Source organism: Panthera pardus, unplaced genomic scaffold, assembly GCF_024362965.1.
Source record: "Panthera pardus isolate Hobbes unplaced genomic scaffold, ASM2436296v1 HiC_scaffold_12, whole genome shotgun sequence".
In the NCBI taxonomy this organism is placed as follows: domain Eukaryota; kingdom Metazoa; phylum Chordata; class Mammalia; order Carnivora; family Felidae; genus Panthera; species Panthera pardus.
In genome coordinates, this window is record NW_026526677.1 from 17,387,700 (window position 1) to 17,401,039 (window position 13,340).

Here is a 13,340-nt window from a genome sequence, read left to right on the forward strand (position 1 = left end):
CATACATAAACTGTTTCTCATGGCATCAGTTCCTCGTATGTGGACTCTGTGAATTTTAGATGTAACAAGTTCTAGATTAAGCTGGTTACAGAAAGACGTCAGAGGCGTATAGTTGCTGCACGTTTTTAGAGCTGATAGGACAGTATCCTGATAGATATTGTTTCTTTTTGTCTTCGTTGGGTAGAAAAGAGTAGTTGAACAGCTGCGGAAGAACCTGATAGTAAAGCAAGAACAACCAGACAAGTTCCAAATACAGCCATTGCCACAATCGGAAAACAAACTACAAACAGCACAGCAGCAACCACTGCAGCAGCTACAGCAACAACAGCAGTACCACCACCACCACGCCCAGTCAGCTGCACCCTCTCCCAACCTGACCGCTTCACAGGTAAAAGTGTGGATGGAGTACCGCGGGCTTCCTGTGGTGGGCTCATTTCCTCTTGGCCACGTAGAACTGGGGTCTGTGTAAGACAACACTGAGCCCCGCTTGGACTAGACAGAAGTTGTTTTGGTTACTTTTTTTTATACTATGAACCGGGGCCAAAATCACTTGAAATTCATTGGCGGAAGGGAATGGTGTTACTAAGGCGCAGAAGTTACATGATTGCCCACCTGCCTAAAGAAGAAGGGGAGCGTAGCCAGTGGCAGAGGAAAACCACTTCTCTGAATTAGAACAGAACTACGGTCTTACTTTGAATTTCTGGAAGTTTTTTTTTTGTTTTTTTTTTTTTTTGCACTTGTTCTAAAAGTCTGTGTGACTCTGCCTCTTCTGGAATTGTTTTTCTGGAATTCTTAGCAGTGAGATGTGGGAATTCCAGGAGCAGCGCCTTTGGAATCAGGTAGAAAGACATTCAGAAGAAGGGTGATACATTTCCATTATTCAGAGAAACAAAATGAGCATATGAATCTGAAGGAGATCTGAAATGGATGCTGTAGGTCTAAACTAGAACTAAGAACTGGAAGCTTACTCACATTCTAACTTGGTACAGCCCCGCAGATGTTTGTACTGAAAAGGCCATTTAAACTAGCGTGTAAGGATAGAAAGGCAATCAAGATACACAAAAGGGACCTATTTGCGAACAAGGTTCGGTTAAGAACACTACTCAGGCTTGATCTCCACACACCTACGTGTGATGTGGGCATACCTTTTAAAGTGGGATGGTCGAGCAGTGGCCCCTGATTCGTAGGGGTCATGACCCCTTTAAGACTTCGTTGAAACCTGTGGGTCCTCTCTCCAGAATGATACACATTCACACCTAATACACTCATTTTTGCACGTGATTTCGAGGACATTGGGATGTTCTGAAGCCTAAGCATGAGTACCTCTCACCCACCAGTATCAAGTCTTCACCATATCTTTGTATGTGGAGAAAAAGATTATAGTTTACCCGGTTATTCACTGTGTACGGACATTGGGCTGGTTCATCTGTAACATTTTGCAAGTGAAGAGTACATTACTTCTAAAAATACTAAAGACTATTAAAGAGAAGTAACATTTAGTGGAGGTTGCTATTTACTGCCATTCTCCTATATGCTTTACGTAAATAACATACAGAGTCCTTACCTGAACCCTAAAAAGGCTATTATTATTATTATTATTATTATTATTATTATTATTATTATATTTTTTGGAAAAGAAAACCAAGGCATAGAAAGATTAAGTAATTACCGAAAGTCATAGAGGTGGTGTATGTGGTAGAGCCAAGGTTTGAACCCAGCTGTTCCGGTGAAAAAGTCTGTCCATCCATTGCTCTTCTGTACTGTCCTATAATACCAAAAAAAGAAATGCCAATGTTATAGAAAATGCCAAAGTAAGAAAAAGAGTAATTCCTTTGTAAATCAGATAGCTGGAGTATAAATTTTACCATCATCTCCACTTCAAGGCTATTTGAAAATGAGGCATTCAGACCCACTTTTAAAACCCCCTGGCCAGGATTTGTATTTCTTCCAAAGGACTGCTTATCAGATTACTTTTGTTGGAGTTGATTAGTTTGTTCTCTTGGAAAAATACAGTTTGACCAGAAAGTGTTTACATGGAAGGAGTGTGGTAGAATTCATTGTTTCCTAGCATGTGGGAGTTTTCTCTCTTAACCCGGGAACTTTCTGTTCAAGTAACATTCCCTGTCCTACAAATCAGAGGAAACACTTATGGAATACTTCCGATAGCTGTTCCCTTCCCTAGTAATCTCAGTTCTGTGCTGCTTGGGGATGGTGAGTGACGGTAAGGGGGCCAGGGGCTATCCTCAAAACTGTTGTATGGCATCTCTCCACCTGGTAGCCCACCTGATATATTTAATAGATTTAGCTAAGCTTGTTTTATATTATTGTTTTGTTAAATGCAGACCTTTAATGTTAAAAGCCAAAAGACTCTCGAGTTTTTGGTTTCTGTCTTTACAGTAAACCGTCAATATTTGTTGGATGCTCTCGGTGTGCTAGATTCTGGTGGTCCTGGTCCCTGCCTAGAATCTAGTCTATTACCATCATTTTCATTCATTCTGTAAATATTTACTGGGTCTCTATTATATGCAAACACCGTACTAGGCAATGTAGAAGGTAGATTCACAAATAAGACAGAATCTCTGTCTTCGAGAATTTTGAAAGTTTAGAGGAGAGGAAAATGTAAACCACTAGCAAAGAAGAATAAAATGAAAGTACCAGTGAGGAACTGTGAAAAGACCACAGGACAGAGTAGTTTTAACTAGACGGATCAGAGATGCTTCATAAATGAGGTGGCATTTGAGCACGATGTGGACAGATGAATGCAATTTCAGTGAGGGAGCAGAGGGGGGAGAGCATCACAGATGTAGAGAACAGTGCGGACAAAAGCATGGAGTCACAACAGTAAATGCGTGCCCGAAGAACAGCAAGGAGGCTGATGTGGCTGCAGCATGGACTCTGGGAGAGAAAGGGAGAAAGGGAGAAAGAGGCTAGCTTGTAGAAGCCCTCCAATGCAGACAGAACCTTTGGGGTTTGGGGCAGTCATAGGGAGTCATTAAAGGTTCATGAACTCAAGGACAAATGAATGGGAGGTTGCATATGTCCTATACTAAATATCTAAATTCAGAAAGGAATGGCTATTAAGTAGCAATTAAGGCAGACAAAGAGGAGATGCTAAGAAGAGAAAGTTTTTTATTCTAGCATGGACCAAGGCATGGGGAGTGGGGGGACCAGCTCCCTTTACTCAGTTAACTCAAGCTCATCCTTGTATGTAGATTTTGACATTTTTTCAATCTATAGAAAAAAAAAAAGAAGAAGGAAAATAGAAAAAAATAGGAAGAGTTGAATGCAGGTATACCCTTCAACTTCTATTCAACTTCTCACAACCCTGTCATTTTTAACGATGTAATACAAATGTAAAGAAGCATGCAGTTAAAAAAACCAAATAGAAAATAAACCCTTAGGGACAAAAAGGGGGTTGGGGTGGTTCTATTTGCAGTCGTCTGTGCAACAGTTACCTTCCACTCAGAATTAAACGAAAAGAGTCTAAAATAGGTATGGAAGTTCATTAGAGCCCATAGTAATAATCCCTCTAACTTCTCATTTGTTCATTAGAGCCTGTTTTAAGTCAGTACCTCATGTTCTGCAGGTAAACGACAATAATAACTTGGTAAAAAATAAATAAATAAATAAGAAGGATTTTGCTTTTAGTGCTTCTTGGCCTGTATTTCGGCATTAACTTCCAGTTGGTGCACTTTGGCTTTTGTCAAAAGTAACCTCTTCATGAAACCGTGTGGAAACTGCTATCTTATCTTGAAGCTGATCACAATTGGGTGGCATCAGCCAGCCAGACACTAACCACAGCTTCCGGAAAAATAATTTTATTTGTTGTTGGACACCTTTCCTCTCTGTGTCTTCTCTTCTTCTTGCCAAGAAGGTCAGAGGTTTTCGTTAGGTTTGGATTTCAAAATTCTGGATTCTCTTTGTCATCTAAAGTCGAACACTCCCAAGAGTTGTGTGTATATTTCCAGGTACTTAGAATACAGTAAGCACCAGAATGGGGTAGAGATTTAAGCAATACTTGTGTTAATACCTGGTGTCAATAACTAGTTAGTGAATATATTTTTATTTTTTTTAAGTTTATTTATTTATTTTGAGAGAGAGAGAGACAGAGGGGTGGGGGGAGAGAGAGAATCCCAAGCAGGCCTTGCACTGCCAGCGTAGAGCCCGATGTGGGGCTCGAACTCAGGGGCTGTGAGATCAAGACCTGAGCTGAAATCAAGAGTAAGACGTTTAACCGACTGAGCCACCTAGGCGCGCCCCACAAATACATTTTTCAGAAAGTTTTCACTGGTGAATATAGCACCAGGTCTTGTGCCTGTGTATACAGAGGATTATGTAGATGCTAGAATACATGTTGTGAAATTGGCTACAAATAAATATAAACTAGAATAAAATGCTAACCTAAGATGCGAACAAACAAATTTGTTAGGTTTCAGGGTTTTTTAAGTGTTGCGGTTAATGGTAAGTATTATAATTCAGGTGAGTTTGAGGTTTTGCTCCGTTTTTTAGCATAATCACTTTAGGATTATTCAAAAATATTGGTGATAATTTACGTGAACCAAGGACGCCTCAAACAAAATTACATGACCTCTTTCAAAGCAGCGACAGTATGCACCACCATTTTTTTAAAACCCATGTCAGTGAGTTCTGCTGATTAGAGCTTTTACTTCCATAACCTGTGCTGGGAACAAGATGGAATGTCATCTGTGTGACTTGCTTACCGCTTGAAAAGTTCTTTGTGTTTTAATGTCTTAAACTGAAAGATAGGGCTGATACCACACCGGGTTATGCTCTGTCTCTCTCTGTCTCAAAAATAAATAAACGTTAAAAAAATTTTTTTTGTTTAATAAAATAAAAATAAAAAATAAAAACACTTATTATAAATAGCTGGCAATGTAAAGTCAGTCCTTCCTGCTACACTCCTGTAATACTTCTTTTTTAAAAAAATATTTTAATGTTTATTTATTTTTGAGAGAGAGGGAGAGACAGAGAATGAGCGGAGGAGGGGCAGAGACAGAGGGAGACACGGAATCCAAAGCAGGCTCCAGGCTGTGAGCTGTCGGCACAGAGCCTGACGCGGGGCTTGAGCTCACGAACCACGAGATCATGACCTGAGCTGAAATCTGACACCCAACCAACTGAGCCACCCTGGCACCCCTCCCGTGATATTTCTAATGACATATAGCATTTAGCTTTGGTTTGGTTTTTATCCTGGATAGATAGCAGATGACCCACTACTTCCCAGGATAAATATCAGCATTCCCCTCTTACTCCCATTTCACCTTTGAGGAGGTGGTGGCAAGGACAATGAGATGCGCCTGTGTTGTTGACTACAGAAGAGGAAACAAAGATTTGGGTGATTTTAATTACAAGCATTAATAAGGATTGCTCATAGGCTACGATGGGTTAGATGAGGCGAGGTCATTAATTGTTTTCATTGAAAGAAAATAATTTAAAAGATAACGTACGTGTGTGTTTACAGCAGAACATAGAAATCATTACCTAGAAAAAAACAACTTAATACACAAGTTCTGACACAGCCACTGAAATAGAAATGCACAAGGGGATTTGTCCAGATCTCTTTCGGGGACAGCGGGGTCCTTTTCACTGGTCTGGAGCAATGCTGTCCAGTAGAACTTTCCGCGGTGTTAGAAATCTTCACTGTCCAGCTTGGTAGCCACTAACCACAAGTGGCTCTTGAACACTTGAAATGTAGACAGTGTGACTGAGGAACTGATGTTTTAATTTTATTTTGCTTTAATTTGAATTTAAATAGCCATGTGTGGCCGGTAGCTACCAAATTGGACAGTGCAAGTGTAGAATAAGAAGAAAAAGGTGGAGTCGTGTTAAAATCAGAACGAGCATATTGGACCAGATAAACTTTCACGTCCCTGAAACGTTTGGATCTGGAGTGAGTAGCGGCACGAGAGAGGCATGTATGCCACGTAGCAAGGTTGTTTGCGTTTTCTTGTTTCATAGCTGGCCCCTTTAATTACTCTAGTCAGAAGTCTGGAAACTGCGGCTGCAGAGCCACAGTGGCACTTCGGGGAGCATCAGTCAGCCCCGCCACCTCTGTTCGTCCTCTGATCTATAAGCCTTTTTGAAACGCAGGTGTTTGTTTCCACCTTGTCATATCTCACTGGATCTTTGATCGCTTCTGCAGCAGTCCTCCAGAGAAGAAATGGTAGTCAGTGACTCACATCCCTTTGATATCGAGAGCTGGTGTTTACAAAACTAGTCGGTCAATAGGTTTTCCTATCTAGAGTTTGGGATTTACTGCCTCTGAGGCAACAATTGTGCAAATCCTCACGCGAGTTTCCCTTCCTCCTCTCTAGGGTGACACTCGAATGAAAAGACACTGTCCTTTCATCCCAGCTTTTGTGTCACAGGAGGCAGATAACCAGAATTATATGATGGCTTTCTTCATATTGATGAGGTTGTAGCAATTAAAGATAGACATGGTGTGTACCTCATTGATTTGCAACTTCTACAGAGTTTAAATTAATTGAGAGCAAGAAAAGAATAAAAAACCAGACTAAATAGGTATACTCATATTCTTTATCTGTAAACCCACCCCATTCATTGTTGAAAATCCTGTGCCCATATCTGTCTGTAGTTATTACTATGAACTGGAAGCTAACTTTGAAAACCCTGGCACAAACTAGAGATTATCCTTCCCTATAGTAAGAAGCGTGCTGTGCGTACCCATAAGAAATGTTCTAGTGAGAAACTTGATCATGAGAATCGTTGCATTGTTTTCTTCTGGGGATTAGCAGCATATTGTTTAGCGGGGTCACACTTCAGTGTCCTAATATCTGTTCTCCATGTCTCCTAGAAGACTGTAACTACAGCTTCTATGATTACCACAAAGACACTACCTCTCGTCTTGAAAGCAGCAACTGCGACCATGCCTGCCTCTGTTGTGGGCCAGAGACCTACCATTGCTATGGTGACCGCCATCAACAGTCAGAAGGCTGTGCTCAGCACTGATGTGCAGACCACACCGGTCAACCTCCAGACGTCTAGTAAGGTCACTGGGCCTGGGGCAGAGGCTGTCCAAATTGTGGCAAAAAACACAGTCACTCTGGTAAGCCAGCAGCTGCTACTCATGTGTGCCCACATGAGAGGGTTCAGGATATGCATTTGTAGAGTATATCCATTTTATGCCCCTGCTGGATTTTTTTAGTCTCCGTCATTCAACCATACCAAGTTTTGCCTTTGGGGCTGACAAGGGAGTATGGCATTCCTGCCGGGTGCTCAAACAGCTGTAGAAGTGTCCTCGACACCAAGGACCAAAACGCATGCAGTGCGTTACCTGAGGTCAAAGCATGACCTGGCTTGTGGGGGAACGTCCTTCATAGCAGCATGCACACTGTTTCATGTATCTCTCTCCATCCTGTTCGCAAACCTTCCTGTGATACTCGAATGCTTACACTCTCTGGTTCTGTATTACCGATTTGGGGAAAACTCCCTGCTGAATTCCTTTAGCTCAAATTTAGTTTAGTTGAAATGGGCTGCACCCAGGAAGTCCCAGAGCAAGCTGAGGCGCTTTACAAATATTCGAGAAATCCAAAAATTAACAATGTCCGTGTCCAAGGTCCATCAGAAAAAAGATCCCTTGAAGAAGAAGTACTTGAACCAAAATTGTCGATGAGAGTCTAGGGTAAAACCATTTAGAAACTGATGCTCTCTGAAGCTTGGGGGAAATAGAACCAAATTGTGGTTTGGAAAAGTCCTTTCTTAAAATGCCAGCTAAGAGCTCTTGGTGGTTTTTGAATGATGACCAGTGACGAGTGAAACTAGATAGCAGTGAAGTGACGCTTCAGCACTTACCAGGAATCTTGAGAGAAGCAACCAGCTATCTCAGCCAAATGCTGAGAGTTAGAGAGAGTTCTCTACAGGAACAAAGCTATTCACCGCTAGATAAAGCTCTTCTATTAGGAAGAAGCCCATTTGGCCAGGCAGCAAGTTTGATTTTACTTTGGATCCAGTCTTGATTTTTATAATACGTACATGCAAGGGTTCTTGAATGTCAAAGGAAATTGTCTAAGATTGCTGAGCCTGCTGTGTTTTACATGAGGCAGGTAAGGAAAATGAAATGCGGTTGGTTCATTTTGTAGGCTGGAGCATGCAGGTGAGAGAGTAAGACAGTTTTCTCAAGGCAGAGTCAATTCAGATGGGTAATTCTACAATGAAAACTTTTAGAAAGGATTATCTGACCCAGATAATAGCGATGCTAAAATTACTTGAAGAACGCCTAAGCTTTGATATTGAACAATTATTGTCCTCTGGTTCATTTATGTTTCCCATTTTTTAGCAGGTTCAGGCAACACCTCCTCAGCCCATCAAAGTACCACAGTTTATCCCCCCTCCTCGACTCACTCCACGTCCAAACTTTCTTCCACAGGTGAGTAAATTAGTGACAGGCCCAATGATGGGTTAGCCGAGACAGAAGTCCTCATGGGCCCTTTCTAAGCAGCCTGAAGTGTGCTTATCAGCTCAGCTGTGTTCAGATCTGACTTGGCTGAAGATTCTACCTGCTGATTTCTGTACCATGAAGAGGCGTATTTTATCACCAGGGTTTCTAGGCAATGACCAAAGGCAGTAGCAGAGGGATGAGAAGAAAAAGAAAATTTAAGATAGCACCATTATAAACCTTACAATGTTAACTTACTGGAAATTTAACCAAACCTGCCTACCAGTGGGGAAGGAATATAATTACTACTTTTTTTTTCCCCATATGCCAAAGAGAGTAGGGAAGGAAACAGTAGCCAAACTAACTCGTAGAAACCATTTAGTTTTACTGTGATAGGTGATGGCATTAAGCATCATACCTAAACACAAAGCCTTGCCTATAGAGGTTTAGACTAGGGGTCTACACAGGGAACTTTCTACCTGGGCTCAAGCAGCTCTGCTTGCCCATATTCTCCTGATAATCGGACTGAACTCACCATTCTCATTACAGAATGTCAGGATTGCCCCAGTCTGGGTTTTGAGGGGACTTGACTAGAAAGGGGACTGGAGGGGACTGGACTGGGGACTGGAGGGGACTGGAAAGGCTAGGAGTTCCCATCTGAGGCCCCATGTGGCAGGCAAAGAGAGAAGAGAAAAGAAATTCTGTGTTCAGTGGCCATAAGTGGTTTCTGAATTGCCTGTGTGGTAGGGATGGGCATTGCTAATGTGAGAGAAGGTGATTTCAGTCATTTATCAGGTAGATCCTTAATAAACACCTTGCATATCAAAAAAGGCACTAAGCACTGTGGATATGCCAGTTTTCAAGATAGCCTGTTCTCTGTCCTCAGAGAGCTTCAGACATGTGTTCAGACAATTACAGTGGCCATTATGGAAAGTACAGTTGAGTCTGACCACATGTGGGAGGGACACCCAACTCATTCTTAAGTTTTATAGGAAGTTTCATGGAAGAGTTGGCATTCAGTCTAAGACTTAAAATCCTAGTAAAGTTAGCCTGTCCAAATTTTGGGGGAAGAACAAAAATGTCCCAGGCAGAGGGTAGAGCATATATGCAAATCCAGGATGGAGAGATACATGTAAGCTTAAGGAACCAAAGGAGATTTGGTGTGGCTGGGCATAGTGGGCCATGTGGCTGACTCAGGCTAAGGCAAGAGGTGAAGCTGGAGAGGTCCATTGTGCCAGATCTTGTGGCCTTCTAGGCTGTGTAGGAATTTGGGCACAAGGCCCTGGGATAAACCCAGGAGCAGTGGGGATCCATGAAAGCATTTTTAAACAAATACTTGAAATGATCAGATCTTTGTTTTAGAAAATTCCCTCTTGCCACTGTGTGGAGAATGGATTGAAGATGATCAAGACTGTGGGCAGGAGGTATAGTTAGGACATCATCAACAATAATAGGAGCTAATGTTTAGAGACTCCCGCTATGTGCCACCTACTGTGTTGGGCACTTTTTATGGGTTATCTATTTTAATCTTCACAATAGCCTTGTGAAAGTTAGGTATTACTTTTTTTTAGACAAGGAACGTAGGGCTTAGCCCATGTTTTCCAGACGGTGGGTCATGACCCATTAGTAGGCTGTGTGAAATCAGTATAATGTATTGTAACCAGAGTTTTTAAATAAAATCAGCAAAACAGAATGTGAAATGGTAGAGTACCTAGCACACATGTAATGTTTCGTGAAGTTTTGGTTTTGTAGAGATACAGATATATGTCTATATGTGTGTGCTGGTTACAGTGTGAAATGTATTCCCTACTGTGTGTCTGCAGCAGCCACCACCGGCTCTTCTTTTTTTTCTTTTCTTTAAAGTTTATTTATTTTGAGAGAGAGAGAAGGCGCACGCGGGGGAGGGGCGAAGTGAGGGAGACAGAGAATCCCAAGCAGGCTCTACGTTGTCAGCGCGGAGCCCGACGCGGGGCTCAAACCCACCTACCGCAAAATCGTGGCCTGAGGAGAAATCAAGAGCCCGACACTCAACTGACTGAGCCACCGAGGCGCCCCACACCACCGGGGCATCTTAAGTTCAGCTAAATATTCAGACTCACAAGACTGCCCAGGCCCATACTTGGTACCAGTGTGCTTGGAACAATGTGAGACAGAAACCAGGGCTTACCAGCAAGACAGCGTCAAGACATTTTGCTTCAGCCCGTATAGCAGTCTCTGCAGCCGTCTAGTGATTGCTGAGATGCGGGGACATGAGATCCTGAAGAAGACCGTGGTAGAGCCAGCCTGGCACAATAGTCTTATGCTTCACAAGAGCCAGTGTGTCTTGTAACAACTCTGTAGGCATGGCTTTCAGGGTCCTCCCAGTGGACGTGCCCAGTTACAAGAGTCACCCCGCTGCATGAAGCCCAAAGCAGAGCGTCCCATCAAGTATTTATAATGCTCCCTGTTCAGATTCAGTTCGGATTCAGTTTAGCAGCGAGGGATCATTTTTACCGTAAGCGATGTTGCCTGGTAACATAGTTGACATTCTTACCCTTAATCAGGTTCCCAGGGGAACAGAGCTGGAGCGTTAACTGAAGGTCAAAATTTCATGCATTGGGGGAAAGGATTTTGCCCATAGGGTCACTGTATAGAAAATTTGAAAAATGCTGGCTTAAATCAGGTATGTTACTGAGGCTACCTGGCTAGTAAGTGGGAGGAACCAGGATTTGAACCCAAGCAAGGCTGACCTCGTGTTTTTCATTGTAATTTTTGTTACTGTTTCAGTAAGCCAAACATAAGTGGCAGTAAGGACCTAGGAAGTAGCCATAATTGAGAAGGATTTAGGAAGTAGAGGTGAAGTAGGAAGCATCAAGAATGGTTCTGAAGTGTATTTAGCAAGAAGGCCACTTACCAAGGTGATGGTAATAGGAGGAAGAGAGGGTTAGAGGAACAAACAGGTGAGTTTTAGACATGTTGATTTTGTTGTAGATGTTGTTTTGAAAGATTTTATTTTTAAGTAATCTCCACACCCAACATGGATGGGGCTAGGACTTAACAACCCTGAGATCAAGAGTCTCATGCTCCACTGACTGAGCCAGCCAGGTACCCCTAGACATGCTGATTTTTAATTTCTTATGAGATTTCCAAGTAGAGATACATGCCAGGAAGTTGAGTATATTCGGAAATGTCTGGTCCTGAGATGCAAGTGTGGATGGACGTCTTCAGTACATATAGATGGTAACTGAAGCCATGAGATGGGTGAAAAACCCCAGGAAGAGTGAGAAGATTGGGGAAAAAAGAGGTTCCAGAACAAAACTCTGAGAAATACTTAATGTTTAGGATTGGCCAGAGGAAGAGGAAGTCCACAAATGTGACTTAGAGAGGGAGTGGCCGAGACCAGGGAGTTAGAGAGCAAGGAGCTGGGCTGAACTGAATTCATGGACATGAAGAAATTTAGAATGTGAATTAAGATCGATGGCCGCATTATTACCATACTGGGCACAAGTTCTGGGTGAGACCAGTCTCTGGATTAGGCATTTGATCTCAACCTGAGGAAGCAGCATGGTATGGGAGAAGGAGCTAAGGTTTGGATCCAGAAGAACCATGTTGTAGGGTAGCGTTTGGACACCGTTAAGAGCTGACGAGTCTTCTATAAGATTATATATCCTGATATGTATAGGACTAATAACACCAAAATGAATATTAATAAATATTGGTACTCAATACCATTTCACATATATAGTATAAAAGACCTGGCAATGTTTTAGACTTACAAGGCTTATGAAATTTCTTGAAGTAATACAGTAATTGTTCTCTCTTTCCCCATAGGTTCGACCCAAGCCTGTGGCCCAGAATAACATTCCTATTGCCCCAGCACCTCCTCCCATGCTTGCAGCTCCTCAACTTATCCAGAGGCCTGTCATGCTGACCAAGTTCACCCCCACGACCCTCCCTACCTCCCAGAATTCCATCCATCCCGTCCGTGTCGTCAATGGGCAGACTGCAACCATAGCCAAAACGTTCCCTATGGCCCAGCTCACCAGCATTGTGATAGCTACTCCAGGGACCAGACTCGCTGGACCTCAGACTGTACAGCTTAGCAAGCCAAGCCTTGAAAAACAGGTACAGGCAGAGTGTGCATCTGCTTGGGGACAGTGGCCTTGCCATTGAGGCCGGGCTGTCTCTAAATACATTCTCTCAAGAACTCTTCTCTTTATCTCAGCACCACTGTCCGTAACCTGTTGCTTATCATGTGATGGTTTATCCATAATGCAAAAGGGCCAGTCTTACTGAAGAAAGTTGGGTTGTTTTTCCCACCATCCCTGCGCAGAGGGATTCAGATTCCCGTGTGAGTGAGCTCCCCCTGCTGGTTCCGAAGCAGAAATTCACAGATGGGTTCTGCTGGTCTCAGTCAGGAAGCACAGAGATATAATGCAGAGAAAATGCCTTATTAGTTTCGGCCCAATAAGAATCCAGATGAAGATACGGCTGTGAAAGTCAGGAAGAGTAAACAAAACAAGGGAAAGGATTTCATTTGAAAGATTTCCCCTGGTTATTACAGATAATGAAGAGCCAAATGAAAAAATTAAAATTTCTAAAAAGCATTTTTTAACTCTAGAGAATACAGACATTTTATTTTAGCTCAGATGTTGAAGCCTCTCGTTTATATTTCTAAAGTCAGATTTTCTCTTAAGAATTCAAGGCTAGAGAAATACAAGTAACCTCCAAAAATACTTACGAGTTCTGTAACAGAAGACTTCTAAAAACAAGGAAAAGGATTTATAGGCAGTTACCATATTCTATTTAAAGAAAGACCAGTGATGAGAAAAGAATTTTGCAAAGAAAAGCATCGTCTTTTAAGAAAGTTGCTTTAAAAAGTCATTGACCTATTTCTAATTGCTCAGGCTTGAGTTCTCATTCATCTGAAAATAGTCTCTAGTGA

The 13,340-nt window shown here is 42.2% G+C and overlaps 1 protein-coding gene across 18 annotated transcripts in view; it reads left to right on the forward strand.

Annotated features, from left to right (window-relative positions):
* PHF21A (PHD finger protein 21A) overlaps positions 1-13,340 on the forward strand; it is a 194,697-nt gene that overhangs the window by 141,177 nt on the left and 40,180 nt on the right. For 9 of the 18 annotated variants that reach the window (XM_053899784.1, XM_019412289.2, XM_053899781.1 and 6 more), the window contains 4 exons: positions 185-388; positions 6,836-7,087; positions 8,318-8,407; positions 12,227-12,520. In XM_053899784.1, coding sequence (XP_053755759.1) covers positions 185-388; positions 6,836-7,087; positions 8,318-8,407; positions 12,227-12,520 — 840 coding nt within the window. The remainder of the gene's footprint in view (positions 1-184; positions 389-6,835; positions 7,088-8,317; positions 8,408-12,226; positions 12,521-13,340) is intronic. The other 9 variants (XM_053899788.1, XM_053899790.1, XM_019412293.2 and 6 more) reach the window with 4 other exon arrangements.